Genomic DNA, 16,224 nt, shown 5'->3' on the forward strand with positions numbered 1-16,224 from the left:
TCGAGCTCCTACTGTATAAAACTCTCACGAGAGTTTTAATCCATTGAATTGATTATGGAAAAAGGTGTGGAGTCGTCCCGCCAATCCGGTTTTATTCATTCCGCGTGAATACTGCCTGGCATGTGTTGACTTAGCGGAATTCTTCGGTTTAGTTTACCTGCGACCTGCCGTCTATTGAACAGCTTGAGAATTTCGATCAAATCAACACCTGTTACTTATTGTGACAATGTCCACAACCCCTAATCGTAATTTCTGGAATATCGAGGCATCTCACATCGCTAAAAACACTTACAACCCAATTCGATCGATCGTTGAAAACATCGTTACCGAACCGAACCCTAACAAGTTGATGATAGCTTTGTCTATAGGTGAGTAAATGCGATCAGGATAGAAATATTTTCCGTCCTTGTACTAGAATCGCCTCGGATTCTCAGGCAGACGCAATTTCCTCGTTCCTTCCTGTCATCCGTAGTGTTCGATCAATTCCTATGGCACTTGATCAATTGGTGCTTGGGTTTTTTATTCTCCAATGTCTGATTGCTCGTAATACATTCCGGCAACAATTTACGATTTCCGCGCTTTTGAACAATCGAAGATGAGAAATTGAATCGGGAACCAGTCGTTGGTCAGATTTTCTCCAACATCCGGGTGATTTTGTATTACTTTCTAGCTGTAAGAGTAATGCGTTCACATTTCATGAAATATGCAATGATCTAAAATACGCATCACGGAGTCGAAGCATTCTCCAATCCTTATTAATTATTTTGTAACCGATCGGAATCAGAAGTACTGCCGTTAGAAATCTTTCTTGGGCCTACGAAGAAACGGAAAAGATATTTCCTAGTCCAAACGTGAAATTAAAGTATCGATCCAGGCATCACGCGCATTCTGTGTCAAAAACGATATGTGACAACGTGAAATTGGGTGTTCGCTAAACGTTGGAAAACTATTTATAAACTTAAGCCTCCATCACCGTAGCTGAGCAGACAAAATGGTGACGTATTGGAGTGAGTAGTGAACACGCGGCAATTCGAGCTTCCTACAATTTTTATTTTTATTACTATATTGAAATGGATCGAATGCGCATCCGGGAACGAAATTGCTACTTCGTGAAGGAAAATGATTTGTTGACTGTAACGGGTGTGAAATAGGTACCTATAAGCCATTGTTTAGTTCCAACTTGTATGGTTTAATAATTGTATCGAATTTTTGTTTGTGAAAAGGTGATCCGACAACCTTTGGCAATCTGAAACCTGCCCGCGAAGTTATCGAGGCTGTCAAGGAAAGTATAGAATCCGGACTCTTCAACGGCTACGCTCCAAGTACTGGTATGTATGCTTTTAATAACACACAATCAATGCAGTCAAGGGAATTACGAACTAAAGTACAGAAATACGCAATTTTGGTAAAACATCGCCATTGCGTAATAGCTCGAAAGTTTTTTTTATCAACTCTGCTTACTTGTCCTACCAGGATATCAGAAGGCGCGTGAAGCTGTCGCTGAGTATAGTTCCAATGAATTCGTTAAAGTGGATCCCAAGGTGAGAAAGTTTGCAATACTTTTTTTTCACTTCAATGAAAAAAAAAAAAAAAACATCGTTTGAAACAGTCGACATGACGTAATTTCGTAAAATAACGTATTTCAGGACGTGATCTTGTGCAGCGGATGTTCTTGCGCTTTAGATCTCTGCATCACGGCACTAGCTAGACCAGGCCAAAATATCCTGATACCACGACCAGGATTCTCGATATATCGAACCCTCGCCGAAGGGCTTGGAATTAAAGTAAAATCGTACAATCTCCTGGTTAGTTGAATACTTTTTCAAGGATAAATGAATTTTCGTCTCACCTTTTTTGTCGGCATTTTCGGATGGATCAGTCGATTCAATACGCGATTTAACACAACTTGCAGTACCTAATCCCGATTGCATGGTTTCAGCCTGAGTATGGATGGGAGGTTAACCTGGACGACCTGGAGGCACAGATAGATGAAAATACCGCAGCCATTATCATAAATAATCCTTCGAATCCCTGCGGTTCTGTTTTTAGTCGAGGTCATCTCGCAGATCTCTTGGAGATAGCAGCTCGCTACTACGTACCGATCATAGCCGATGAAATTTATGAGCACATGGTGAGTTTCGCTATACGATATTCGAAAAATCCTCCGCAACGATTCATGCACGTAAAATTGGCTGAATCGAATGTACCACACTGATATTTTCTCAAAATTTCTGAGGTTGATATAAGCCCATCGTCGTCGCGGGGGGAAGTTCATTGTTAATTTGTTTGCTAAAGCATTAAATACAGCGACGGAGACATTTTATACCCCAATGTTTTTCAGCGACGATAGAGAGATGGAATTCATGTATATATTCACCTTATATTTCGCGACATAGAGGAGATACGATCATAAATATCAAAGTACCAAAGTTCATTCGGCACTATAGGTGTTATTTTACATAGAATATGGAAGAGCACAGCTGCCACACGAACCGTGTTACTTGTTACAGGTTTTCCCAGGACGATCTTTTCATCCGTTGGCTTCTATATCCGTCGACGTACCAATTTTGTCTTGCAGCGGTCTTACCAAAAGGTACATAAATTAACTTCTAGATGTTGTCGAAACGTTCTCGCTTTGATGAATAATTTTACTGCAAAACGATTATTTGCCTGTAGTCTCTTAATTTGGTCAAAATTTTTAGATTTTTAGTACCAGGATGGAGAATGGGATGGATCATAATTCACGACAGACAGAATATTTTAGATAAAGAGGTAAAAAGGCAACTTGGTTGTCAGTTAAAAGAATTCATCCAAGATGCAAAAATTATTTTTTTACCAACACCCACAGTGTCTCGGCTTTTTCAGATTCGCAAAGGTCTCCAGTGCCTCAGTCAAAGAATAATCGGCAGCAATACAATTGTGCAGGGCGCGTTGCCAGCAATACTGCAGAACACGCCGCAAAAGTTTTACGACGATGTTATAGAAACGTTGTTTGTAAGTATTATAATAAAAACGGTCTCACAAAATTTTAGTAAGACAAAAAAAGAAAAAAATAAGAAAATTCAGGAAAACTTCGATTTAACTCGGAAACTTTTCATCTGCCAGAATAATTTTCTCTTTCGATCAGTAAACTTTACAATCTAAGCGCTCCTCCTATAACCCTCTTAGGACAAGCCCTAAATGCATATACTTTATCGAAGTCTTCCTTCTCTATTTTCATGTTTTTGTCTAACCTTTTTCGCTAAAGAAAACCATTTTCGCTCCTGAGTGGCCTGATAAATAATAAAGTGCCCTAACGAAAGCAGCTTATCTCACGTTCAAGTGTGCAGGGCAAGTGTTCACCATCGACTAAATTGAACCTCCTTGCGTTGTTATCTCTTGTTTCGTTACTTTCAGGAACACTCGCGGCTCGCCTATAGCCATATATCAAAGATACCAGGACTAAAGCCGATCATGCCCGACGGTGCCATGTACATGATGGTAAGGTTCGAGTATTTTCAGTGCAGAATAGTCAACCGACTATTGACTATCCATGAGACTCTAATCACGATTAGAATCATTCCCCATTCTGCATCTTTGTTTTTGATATTCCCGACTGATATTTGCAGGTGTATATCAACCTCGCCTGCTTTACCGAGTTCAAATCCGACCTCGAGTTTGTGCAGTGTATGCTTATGGAGGAATCGGTATTCTGCCTTCCAGGACAGGTGAGTTTTTCGTCGTTCAATCATTCCTCTGGATATATATTAAACGGCATTTGACGTATATTTTGATGAATGGATGCGGGTGAGTAGATCGAGGGTGAAAATTCAATATTTATTCTTTTCCCCCGCATATGTGTTGCTCTTCCCGCTACCTGCAGTGCTTCGATTATCCGTCCTACATCCGACTGGTCATCACAGTCCCGAAAGATATGTTGGTCGAGGCCTGTCTCAGGATTCAGGACTTCTGCGAGAGACATCACTGCAAAACTTCCCAGACAATAAACGAGCTCGGACGTATCGAAATCGAGTATTAATTAATTACTATTACGTTTGCGGATAGTCTCGTAACATGTACATACCGATGCTTCCACCAAATAATAATAAACCACATCTATAATTGATATATGTAAACAAGGACACGCGGAGAGTTGCTTATCGCTAGTGTTACTCACTGTAACGCATACATATATTCATCCAGTTTATTTTCACCAATAGAGCCAAAGCTGTTGAATCTTAGTGAAATTTCGATCACGCGACAAACTCAGTTTCGCAGTCGTCTGGGAAATGTGGCGAAGACCTGTGTTACCCAACCTTCGCGGAGAAACTGCGTTAAACTTTGAAGAAGACATCGCCGCATACAAGTTGCATATAAATAAAGTTTAAACGTTCAGTGCCTCAAGATGTAAAACATACCGACTCGTTTTAACCACGGCAAATTTCTAGTTTATTTAAGATATCCTACCGTCGATATATGTGTGCACTATTTGAACCGTTAGTGTAAACTACAGGTGTATTTGTTAAATAGTTTTATCACTGATCGAATAGAGCCGTCATTGATCTCGTCAGTCAGATTGAACAGTGAAAAGAATAGTTCTGATACGATTTTGGAGGTGCGATGTTTTAAAAGAAATTTCGTGACTGACTGTACTGCGCAGTACAGCCACCTTCGTATCCGAACGTACTATGGAACTTATTGCTGCATACCTCCATACGTTATAATGCATAGTGCGCGCTGGGCTGAGCGCAGGGGCAACGAAGCGATCTGAAAGTACGCGTGCACCGTAAAGGAACAATGCAGGCATGGGGTCCATGTGCTCGACGAGTACCGAACAATTCGCCGGCATGTGCACCGAGAGAACCGAGCGTCTTATACAATCGTCTATAATGTCTAGAATCCACAGTCGGCGCTGTTCTATACGGTCCACACTCCACACCCTGCCTGCTCTGTCTACACTATATCGATCCGCGTCTCAGCGCAGCGAGCCCCTTGCTATAGACACCTGCACGACTTTTTATCCTCCTGGTAAGCCGTACGGCGCGCAGGTATGTATGTGTTGATGCATACCGGCAGGCGCTTCGCACGCGTCGAGCCGGCCGCACGCGCTGCGCTCGAACTTTGGGGCCGCTTTTAAAGGAGCACCGCCCGGTTGCGTCTCTTTTGCATAAGCGCGCGTTTGCAGCGTGTGCGCGTTTCTCACATCTCGGACTTAACCTCGAACCGGGCTAAGGGTGCCGGGTCAATTTGTAGCAGCGTTGAAAATATCCTATTTCAAGCCGACCCTGGCTTTGACGCGTCATCTTTGTTGTATGCTGTATCAACTAACGACTCTAAACGTTCTCTCTCGGTCACCCTCTACGGACTTTGAAGCATGGGGTGAATTTTGATGAAACCTGCGATTGGTCGAAAAATTAAATCGGCAGCATATTAGTGATATGGAAATTCAAGACGAGGCATAGTTTCTTAATCTGCATACGATCAAAAATTCACTGGACATTATTTTTAGTTTGTTAGAAAATATCGGACGGATCTGACTGTTTTTGCATGGAAATAAAATGAATTTCATTTGGGTAGTTTTCTCGCCACCTTAAGCTATCAATTCTTTATACGAGTAAATTATTCCAACGGTACTTAGGTATAAACGTCGTGAACAGTCCCTTTCTTTTCCAGCACAGATTCAACCGCCCATTAACCACACACCTTTCAAAAAGATCATCATGATCATCATCATCATCATCATCATCATCATCAGTGCTATTATCACCACTGATGTCATTATCGTTACCGTTGTTCTTACTATTATTTCTAGACGAACTTTGACTGCGTATAACTGACACAGAAAGAATAACCAGCGACTGCAGAGTTAGCGCGCGTGTGCTTGTAGTGGGCAGAATTGTAACGTGAACGATATTACAATGTACGGGAGAGAGGAAGAGAGAGAGAGGGAGCGAGAGGTGAGCTGAAGAGTGTAGTGTAGGTATCTGGTTAAGTGGTAGCAATTTGGTGATTTGCCTAACAGCCAATTCCTACTTGTAGACGAGGTTTTTTTTAGCGCTTAGCGGCTCATTTAGGCGTTGTATATATTTTATCTTACCCGCGTCTGGACGTATAAATTCGCAACAGAATTTTATCCCAGAGAATTGCGAAAATTCGGTTTCGCGATCGTCGAATGTGGAATCCTATAATACTTCTTCTTCTTCTTCTTCTGCTCCTTATTCTTATTCTCTATCTGTGTCAGCTAGGAGCGAGACCTTCCTCTTGCTCAGGGGATGAATTATGTAACAGTGGTGGCAGGCCTGCGCTAAGGAAGGATTTTCCACCCCGTCTGCAGATCTCAGGATCGTATCTAGTTTACGGGGTCCAAAATGGGGTAAACGTAACTATACAGTAAAAACGTCAACTTTGCCTTTAATTGTAAATTGGCCAACGGCGATACCTTCATCAAATTTAGCAATACCTCTTTAATTTCATACCATGCACCGAACGTGATCAAACTACGATAGTAAATTTATATTCGGTTCTCCAAAAACGTAAGTGCATTTTATTATTTTGTCAACGTTATTAAAAGCCGTGATTAATCTCGTGTAATTTACACACCGATGCTGGAATATTCTTAGAAAAACGTCATGATAATAATTCATTGCACACTTCTTATATGCTACAATTTGTACACAGTTACCGTCACGCATATGCCAAGCGCAATAATTAAATATACCAAGGGTCAAGGTGTGAGGTCCATTTTCGATGTGATTTGCTTGATTTTTCTCGACAAGACTCGAACAGATCGTTTGAATATGGAAAATAAAGTATGATCGACTTGTGCGCATCGGTTCTAACAGGTGAAAAATTTTCTCTGCGTTTAACCACGGATGGCCGGAGATGAAAATGTCGGCATCACTGTTTCACAATATATACAAGCGTTTCGACACCCTGTAAACGAGGCGGTAGTCGCTCAGCCTTTGATTTTATACCTAAAAGGTTACGTCAACGCCTTTGTAAGCTTTACTGGAGGATACGAGCGTACACGGTAATTAGCTCTACGTGTAGTACAGCTTGCACGTAGTCCACGTGTCGGTGCAGTTTTGTCGATGATCAAGTACACGAATAGGCAGGTGGATGAAATTGTAAAATCGATAAACGGGCAAGTTTAACAACTCGGTTTTCAGACACCACAACAATACGCTACAAACTAACCCTGGCTGTCCGCACTCGGCTATGCAAAGGTACGTAGGTGTAGGTATACGGTGTATAACACTGTCTATTATTTATAAGCGACTGTTTGAGTCTTCATTTGGAACGGGTAATTAGTGCTGTACCTATTGGTATTCAGCGTTCAGACAACCTGTTTGGAACTCGTAAAGAGAGAGAAGTAAGGTATACAGGCAGACCAACTATACTTGATATACCCAAGGAGAAAATCTAGCGACTAAAATTTACAATAATACTTCTAAAGTAATTATTGATCGTCCTTGAGGTAAAGCGTGGCGAAATTAAGCGAAATCGATAAGATAAGATCGAAGAGACGAGATGTAATGTAAACAAAAACAAATGAATGAGCAGAATGTCGATGAAAGGTTACGTACACGAGGGTGCTACGCATGTAGGAGTTTGTAAAAACGTGTTATGGTACCGTAAAAAAATGTATCAAGAAGTCTATTCGAGCTCGGAGTTAAATCACGAAACGGGCCAGCCTCTACGCTTCGTTGTATCGATACAAAAACTGCTTGCAAACCGAATAGAACGTGTAAAATTTCATACAAAAAGCAGAAGGTACGCGGTAAAACCAAATTAGCGTAAATAAAATCGTTCAGGTTCTACCTGGTAAAATTAAGAACCGAGTATACCTCGACTGGTGGAATTGAAAGGGAATATAAAAAAATCGTTCGAAATTAGCGACGGGTAAGAAAACGACGAACGAGTGCAGAGAGACCAGAGCTAAGGAGAATAAAATGACGGGAAGGAGAACGACGTAGACCGCGGGGGTGAAAACGCGGTGCGGTGACCCCTGGGGCTGCGAGTACGACTCGGATTTGGCTCGGGTGTGCCATAGCTGGGGTTGGCAGTCGGCGCGCGCGCCCGCGCCCCATCCGCCGGCTGCGGTGGGGGTCGTAAGGGGGCGGAAGGGGTGTCGAGGGCGTCGAGGGTCGGGAGGGCGTCCGCCGAGCGGAATAGCGCCTCGAGTTTTACTCCAACGATCTGGGGGCCGCCCGTTTAGGCAGCGTGTGACCTGCGCCCCAGAGCCGTCGCTAGAATCGCGCGAGGCTGCGCGCACTGCACTACCAACGAGAGAACCGTGCCGTCTAGTAGGGCGCATACCGGCGTTTATCACCGTATCTCGGTACACGGTCAGTCGAAACCCGCGTACGTAATATCCCAGATCGCGTTTTACAATCCTCGGTGGAGGGCAGGTGCGACCCTCGTTTCGCGATTGACCCACCGGATTTTTCTAAACTACCTGCAGTTTTTTTTATAATACGTATATTTTAGTACATAACAAGGAAGGGGCGAAGAGGAGGAAGAAGTTCATCGGTTCCTTATTGAAGAGAGGAGAAGTAAATTCGTAATACGACCGGTGCGCGACACAAGGATCCGGGATAAACGATTTCGAAGAAAAAGGTGCAACATATAATTCACAGTGATTTTTTGGATAATTCATCTGTCTCGTCGGAATTCAGCTGGGAGTCGAGGTAAGTGGTGCCTTTTACTAAAATTGCGTCACCTGCTTCGCCGTTAGTGTATGGAAAAACAGTCGGTAATTTGCAATCGATCGATCGTTACAGCGGTGTTTCTTTTTTTTTTTTTGTTTTTTTTTCTTATTCCCTTTTCCATTCGTTTCCCCCCGATTTCCGTAAATACGTTCGGTATTGATCAATTCTCACTACCCTGCTCGCGGCAGGGATCCTCTCCTATTCCTAATCGTCGTCTTAACGTCAGCGTCAGACTTCGTAGCTACAACTTGCGGGGATCAACGATCGTCGCGATGCTGTGCATCTCGCAGACGTATACATGTACATATGTTTCGAGTTATTTCGGTATCCCCGCACGATGGGACACGCAGAGACGGCGATTCGGTGCGTGGCAGTCCTAAAAACGCGAAGTTGAGCGACACGACGCGACGCTGATCGAGTTATTCCGTAGGACGCGAATCGAGCGAGGGAGATGAAGAGCCGTGGATGGTCGCGGGGGTTGCGCGATGGGCGTTTGGCCGACGAAGAAAATCGTCCTTCGACACGCCGTGCGGACATTCCTTGTCACAACACCCTGCACGTCCTTAGAGCAGGTCCCTACACTTCTGCTTCTGCTGCTTCTGCTGCTTCTGCTGCTGCTGCTGCTGCTCTACACCCCCAAAACACGTTATTGATTTTCTTCGAGTAAGGAAGTCACGGTACGCCCTTTAGGACTTCCCCTGTGCTACCCTGTTACCCCGAACGTCGCGGACGCCGAGCCTCGAGCAAACTTTTTCCCCAATTTACCCCCCTTCGTCGTTTTAACTCTTCTTCTTATTGTTATTCTCTTTCTCTCGTCGAGCTTATTTACTATCTCACTTGTACCCGGGCCGTTATTTGGAGCTCGGCTTATCTCGCGTCGGGTTTACACGATCGATATACACACAGTTTATTTAAAGTCTACTACTAATACTACTACGCTAAACGATCGACCACCCACCAACTCGTTTCTCAAGTTTTTTCAATGCCGAAAAAAAATAATGAACAATATTTTAAAAACTAGAAACGAAAAAGAAATGGTCGTACAATTTTCTTCGTTCTTCCAGACCGTTATTTTCGCCATGCACGTACTTGTGATTATGTACGGTGCGTGCACGGCTTACCGCTTTGGATATCGCGTGTGAAACATCGATATTATACTGTAACAGTGCCCCGCTAGTTGTTGGCTTGCATTTTCTCAAAATTGAAATGCATATTTCATTCCGTTTTGGCACGCGAGCCTGCCGCCGTGATCTCGGTACGTTTCTTAATTCTAATATTTCTTTGTCACGTCTCTCGGTGGGCGTAATATCCTGTAAATGTTACATTTCAGGGGTCAACGGATCCCTCTCTGCATCTTTGCCGATGACATTCGTTCGTCCTTGTTTACATTTGCGAAGAAAATTATCAGTACTGAGTGGATATTTCGCTAGTAGTCTGGCTGATAGCTGATTAATTGTCAAAATTAATTCTGCGCTCTTGAACTCGATCTTGACCTATACGTACAGGCATTCATTTGTTTCTTTTTCCAGAAAAAAATGTATTCCATTTCCGAGTTTTTCCGGTACGAATTAAATTCGATACACCTCGACCCGTTTTCCCGTCGCTCTTGCTGCTAATTGCTATTTTGAAACCTGCTGGGATCCGCTGCGATGTCTACAATTAGGTCATGTACGATCTGGGGTCTACGATCTAGAACATGCGTACATAATCGTATGCATAATAGACCTCGTGCAAGCCGGTTATAATATACGCGAACCTGAATGTTACACCTCTTTGTTTGCTCAAGGGAGTTCGCCGAATACCCGTCTCTATGTCTTATTACTACTAAAGTATGAAGAAGAAAAATAGATGCTACGTTGAATTATGGAGTAATGAGTTTTATCACTCGAATTTTTATATAGTTCGGTTATTTATCGGGAGCAGAATATTGATGAGAAATTTCGAGAGCAAATTTTGACTCCAGAAATTTAAAAATCAGGGTGATGGGGCTATAAATATTTGGCGCACAGGTGAGCGGAAGAGAAAGAACGCGGAGGGATTAATAGAGAAAGATGCAGCTCGTACTTATCAGATTCTACCTTCGATTCGCCCTTATGATGATTACCTGATCATTTCTCTGTCATCTCGATTTACTTCTTCTGTATCTCGCAACTTTGAAAGAGAGATTAATGTTTGTATGCAAGGATATTATTGATCTTGACGCAGGAGTCCGGGAAATTTCATCTCTACGATTATAATTACAACTCGCGCATATTAGATTTATAACTGTATTTTTTTATTTCACAAAGAATGTTGAAGCTGTTTTGAGCTGGTTATCGAATATTAGTTTTCTACGGGCGAGACGGTTGGATTGCATGCAGCGCTACGGTCTGTTCATTATTTCTTTATCGACATTTTTGCCCGGAATTATTTGATCTATTTGTCTGGAGTAACTGCGGGCAGCGAGCGACTCGATCTAGCCGTTTGATCTCCACGCCCGCGAGGCATCAAGAGAAAGAGAAAAGAAAAAAGCAAATCTGAAAATCTACCTATCAAACGAACCGAAAGTAATTTACCATGGACTCACAGGGGTTCCCTAATAAAAATCTCAAAGGTATAAGCTCCTTTCGACGGTCGATAAAAGCAACTTTTATTCCCTTGCTGATAGCAACCGATCGCATGATGGAATTTCCCGGTGAATTTTATTTTCTACGTTTCTCATCTTTTCTTTAGGCAAATAGAATTAGCCCAGCATTGGGTGGGCATTTTTTCTTCTTCCATTTTTGTTTAGCTTCGTTTTACGTTTCATGGCATTCCATGGACAAATATCCAGTGGTCAATGGAAGTACGCTAATGTTTATTTTTCGTTACGGAATGGCAATGAGCGGGAAATGTGTGGATATTTTTTATCATTTTAAAATTGTCGGTTCAACAATCTATTTGCTCGCATTACAAAATTTGAGAGTAAACGTTACGTTATCACCTTTTGGTTTTATAAGTTGTTTATTTGAAATTCCTATTCACGAAGAGACAATATTTCGTGGCAAGTGCACAGAATAATTCAAATTGTTGGCAAGTTGGCAAGTAAGCCTCGCGATATGTCAGGCACTGAGTTTTCGTTAAAAATTAGTCAACAAATTATCATTCATTCAAGGAAATACCGAATGAAAACGTACAAATAATGAAATAGCCTTCATTTATTTGTTTAGACTAAACATTTTTCTGAATTATCATCACGAAATGAATTGAGATTGATCTTTGGCTGTTTTTGTCTCGTGGGTTTGGGTTATTTTTCACGTATGCACTCGTTAAAAATACAGGACCAATTGTGATTTATTCCACAAGTACGTGAATATAAATAATTTGAGTTTCAAACACATCACCGAGTTTTCACTCGCTTGAGACAAATTAACGCAATCCGGTCTCTGGAGTTTGGTGAGGTTTACTTGGTTAAAGTTGAAGCTTATGATGAAAATTGAAGTAAAAGTGAGAAGATCATAAGCCAAAGAAGCTGAAACCATAAATACATAGCTAAACGTTGTATGAAAGTAGGAAGAAGGCGGGGATCGCGGAAAGGGTCAAATAGTACGCGGAAAATTAGATGAAAACTTGAACAATCTTGAAGGGGGAAAATTGCATGTATAAGAATGGTTTGTTAAACTGAAGTGATAAAGAGAGCGAACTTTGAGTTAGGGCGTCTTGTGTTTCAAGGATCGTTGTGTAAGTTCTGAGCGGCGTGGTAAAACGCTCTTTTGATTTATAGATCTAATATAAAACATCCTTTCAACGAAAGTCAATTCACCTACGCACACACACGTATTTGAGAGATTAAATATTCATACAAACTGTTCGAGAGTATAATAGCCGAGAAAGAATATGATTGATTTCATTTTTCAGCTGTATAGATACGAAGGTAGAATCTTCCGCAGTCGAAAACGTCGTTATACATTACAAGTTCGTTTTATAAAGGACGAAGATATATCTTATAAATTCAACCCGCCCTCGCCTCTCTTTCCTGTCTTCACAATTTATCTCCAGTTTGATTTTTTTTCTCCCTTTTCTTTTATTCTTTCCCCGCTTTTCTCTGCCCTCTTCCTTTATTCCCTTTCTATCAACGGATTAAAATCATTCTCCGAATTTCGACGTGCCGAAAGTAGGTATGAGCTTAAAATGAAATACAGAAAAATGCGTATCGTTTTCTTCCCTCGCCTGATAACAAGGGAGAGAGATTAGCCGGCTCTAACATTTCCGAAACCGAAAGGCAAACCTCGCGGAATGCCAGACGCCGGGTTCTGCTGTACGTTTAATTGCCAACCGTTTCCTAACGTTAAATATTCAAAGAAAACACAATCATCCGCAGGTAAGCTTGACCCATTTTCCCTCAATCCTCGATGATTTTCTTTCATCAATTTTTATCATCCTTCTTACGCGTGTATATTGACAGTGATAATATTTGATGTAGCAGTCGCTTTCAGCCGTTTCGATTTCCAGCAAAATATGTATACTCACGCTCTTGACCCCCGGAAAGATTGATTACCGCGTATTGCGGATAGAACTTGTTACTTCTTATTTTATCGAACTTAATATGATTTTGAATGGTATTATCTCCACACAATAAAAATACATTTTACTTGTGTTCCATCATATTTTATTTTGCGTTACGAAACGAACACCTGCAATCACTTTCCATAATTTGTTGAAACAAAGTTTGGCGTAAAAACTAGGAAGAATACAATACGGAGAGTTTAACGTAAACTATAATGAAGTAATTTAATACATTTCTTAGTAGAATTTGGAATTAGGATTTCGTTTCTTGATACAGATTCTAAAAAAAACCGGTTATTATAATTTCGTCACTGTACTATAGTAGAAAAGAAATACCTTAGTCTCGAAACATTCTTCGGAAGAAATAAGTTGCAGTCGAAACAAGCTGGGAAATATTACCCTCTTTTAACACCAGCTATAAGGTACACACATCTCTTCATCGTTCAAGATGAGTTATAAAGGAAAAAGTTTTCTCTACCGCTGCAGCAATGAAACCCTCGGAACACGAGGCTTTTGTTTATGGATCCGCAGACTGCTGCTGCACAGACCGAGCGGTCTAAACCTGCTTAGCGTTGTGACCGTTAAATTTTCCAGTCTGCGTTATACGTAGAGCCAAATGAAATTTAATAATTTCTTCTACCTCATTGAATAACCAATTATAATAATAGCAAAAATATTTATTATTCAATCGATTTGCGATAAAATAATTGTGATCCCATGTCGCAAAAACTTTGCCATTCGCGATGCGCCGCGGTTCAACTTCCGAATATAATCAGTCGTTCGTTCTAATTGCGCATAATATAACAGGGCAGACCCCACCTGCCGGTCACACACAATCATGCGACAAAAGTCCGTGTGACGAAGGCAGGAAACAGGAACTACGCCGTGACATACGCAGTTCCGAACTATGCCGTCCCTCTGTTTCCTGTAAACCATCAGACAAGATCGCCGCGCGTGTGTAAATGCAACATCGTGCAGCACATGCCGGAAATGATGGTTCCGAATGTAAAAAAGAAATAATAATCCAATATTTCGCCCCACCTATTTTACCTTCTCCCTTTTTTTTTGTCCCCTCTCTTCTTATTCCGGTGATTCGTGTTTCTGAAAGCCAAAATCATAATAATAATAAAAAGTATATATATATATATGTAAATATATATAAAAAAAAAATAATGAATAAACAGAAACGGAATCAGTGCAACGACACGTTGAGCGAAACCTGCTAAAACATCTGAGAATCCGGTGGACGTTACACCTGCCTGTAATCCGGTTAATTTCCCCGACAGAATCGTAGTCGGAGAGTAGGATATTCGTGACTGAATTATGTAGCATGGAGTGTAGCAATCGCAGTCCTATTTTAGGACCTCGTCGTCTCGCTGGTTGTGCCGAGGGTGAGAGAAGCGCTGCGCTGACGATGAGTCGCCTTGCGTCGCGACGCGCGACGTCCGGGTGAGAAGAGGGCCTTCTTCTTTCTTTGCTCCGCAGCTTGCGATTAGGGGGGAGCAGCCCGATACCCGAGAGCCGCGGTATTTTGTGAAACCTGAAAACTTCGCTGGTCTGTGTCATTCCCAATCGATTTATCGGGGCTGAAAGGCCAATCGAAGAGGCTGACGAGCCCCTATAGAACTGCACGTCGTGCACAGAGATTCGAGGAGGCTGCAATACGCGTGGAAGGTTCTCCCGTTATTTTGTCGATTCGTCGTTGCTTTCAGACTGCAGAAACGCGTGAATGTACAAATGGTGCGGGAGAAAGGGAAAAATGTCAATGGACACACGCGGCGTAATTTCGAAAGATGAAAGAGGAAGAAAGATATGTACGAAAATGCGAAGGACTCCCGACGAATTGGGAACCACTGTTACAGAGATCGTCGAGTAAGGTGTCAGGGACGAACGACGGCGCGGGGCCGTTGAACTGTTTTTATTTTCTTCTCGTTTCTTTATTTTTTTATGTCACGTTTATTTTTTGGCATCCGTCCTTCTTCCATCGCCGCATGAATGGGCCGTTGAAATATCCAGATACGTGTACGGGTACAGTGGCAACAGAATCTTAGCTCATTTCGTCTGTTCTCTTCTCCGAATACCGTGCATCCCGATCCCTTGTCTGCGTTTATAGAATCTATATGAGAAGCGAAAATAGCCCTGCCGCAGATGCACGAAAGTCTTCCGGTTGCGTGTCACGCGTTTAAACTCGAGTAGAAACATGGAAAGAATTTCAAAGAATAGATATTTTTTTTTAAAAATCGTTTTCATGACCGATCAGAACAGCCAACTTACGACTTCTACGTTTTTTGAAAACCATTTTCGGATTCGCCGAATATCCGAATTATTGACGTGCCAATTGTAGCGATTGCGGTTTCGCTACCCTGCAATGCGAAGCCTACTCGCCCCCCTTCAATTCCGTCACGGTTGGGCCTCCCCCGTTTCTGTTACGCCCCTGCTTCCCTGCTGGAATCGATAACTGGCTTCGCACGCCGAGTAAGCTCCGAAGCACACCAGCCACCGCAGACTCGCTGCCTTACCTCGGCCGATTCTGTCTGGCCACGAACGACGGAGCGTCAAAAACGAGGGATAACGTGGCGAAGATTGGAGAATAAATTTAAGGAAAGGGGTGAACAGAATCGGATGCAATAAATCGCAACGTTAGGTTAATTTTTTCCATCATTCGCATTGTTCTGTATCGCGATTAACGGGGATTTGGGTTTCCGAGGTGAATAAAACCGTCGCATTACAGAAGCGTTGGCTGTAAGAAGAGAATTTTCAACGAAAGACGGTTAAACTGTTATATGTATACCGTACATGTATATACGAAGACCTGCCGGGTTCAACGCCCTTCGCTCGCCTCAAGGGAAGAAAATGAGAAACCGGGAACCACGAAAACAGACGGACTACTGTGATTATTGGCTTTTGCTTATCCCGGGGATAAGCTTATCGCTCAAAATTCAAATTTCTATTCACGGCTGTCATGGCTATGCATGTTTGAAAATTAGAATTTCTTAGATCGAGTGTATAA

At 42.2% G+C, this 16,224-nt stretch overlaps 2 protein-coding genes across 7 annotated transcripts in view; both read left to right on the top strand.

Moving 5' to 3' along the window:
- The first annotated feature begins 114 nt into the window (after window positions 1-114).
- Window positions 115-4,105, top strand: LOC124175530 (tyrosine aminotransferase). The gene is made up of 11 exons (XM_046555883.1): window positions 115-368; window positions 1,224-1,328; window positions 1,474-1,541; window positions 1,647-1,805; window positions 1,940-2,131; window positions 2,511-2,593; window positions 2,703-2,772; window positions 2,866-2,994; window positions 3,397-3,480; window positions 3,609-3,707; window positions 3,863-4,105. Exons 1-11 carry the CDS (start codon window positions 227-229, stop codon window positions 4,016-4,018), a joined length of 1,287 nt encoding a protein of 428 aa, XP_046411839.1. The 5' UTR covers window positions 115-226; the 3' UTR covers window positions 4,019-4,105.
- Window positions 4,106-8,250: 4,145 nt separating this feature from the next.
- The window catches only part of LOC124174764 (neural-cadherin), a 55,645-nt gene continuing 47,671 nt past the window's right edge, over window positions 8,251-16,224 (top strand). For 5 of the 6 annotated variants that reach the window (XM_046554223.1, XM_046554226.1, XM_046554225.1 and 2 more), the window contains exon 1: window positions 8,251-8,669. The gene's annotated coding sequence lies outside the window, so the exon portion shown is untranslated. The remainder of the gene's footprint in view (window positions 8,670-16,224) is intronic. The other variant, XM_046554222.1, reaches the window with a different exon arrangement.

Source organism: Neodiprion fabricii, chromosome 2, assembly GCF_021155785.1.
Source record: "Neodiprion fabricii isolate iyNeoFabr1 chromosome 2, iyNeoFabr1.1, whole genome shotgun sequence".
Classification (NCBI taxonomy): domain Eukaryota; kingdom Metazoa; phylum Arthropoda; class Insecta; order Hymenoptera; family Diprionidae; genus Neodiprion; species Neodiprion fabricii.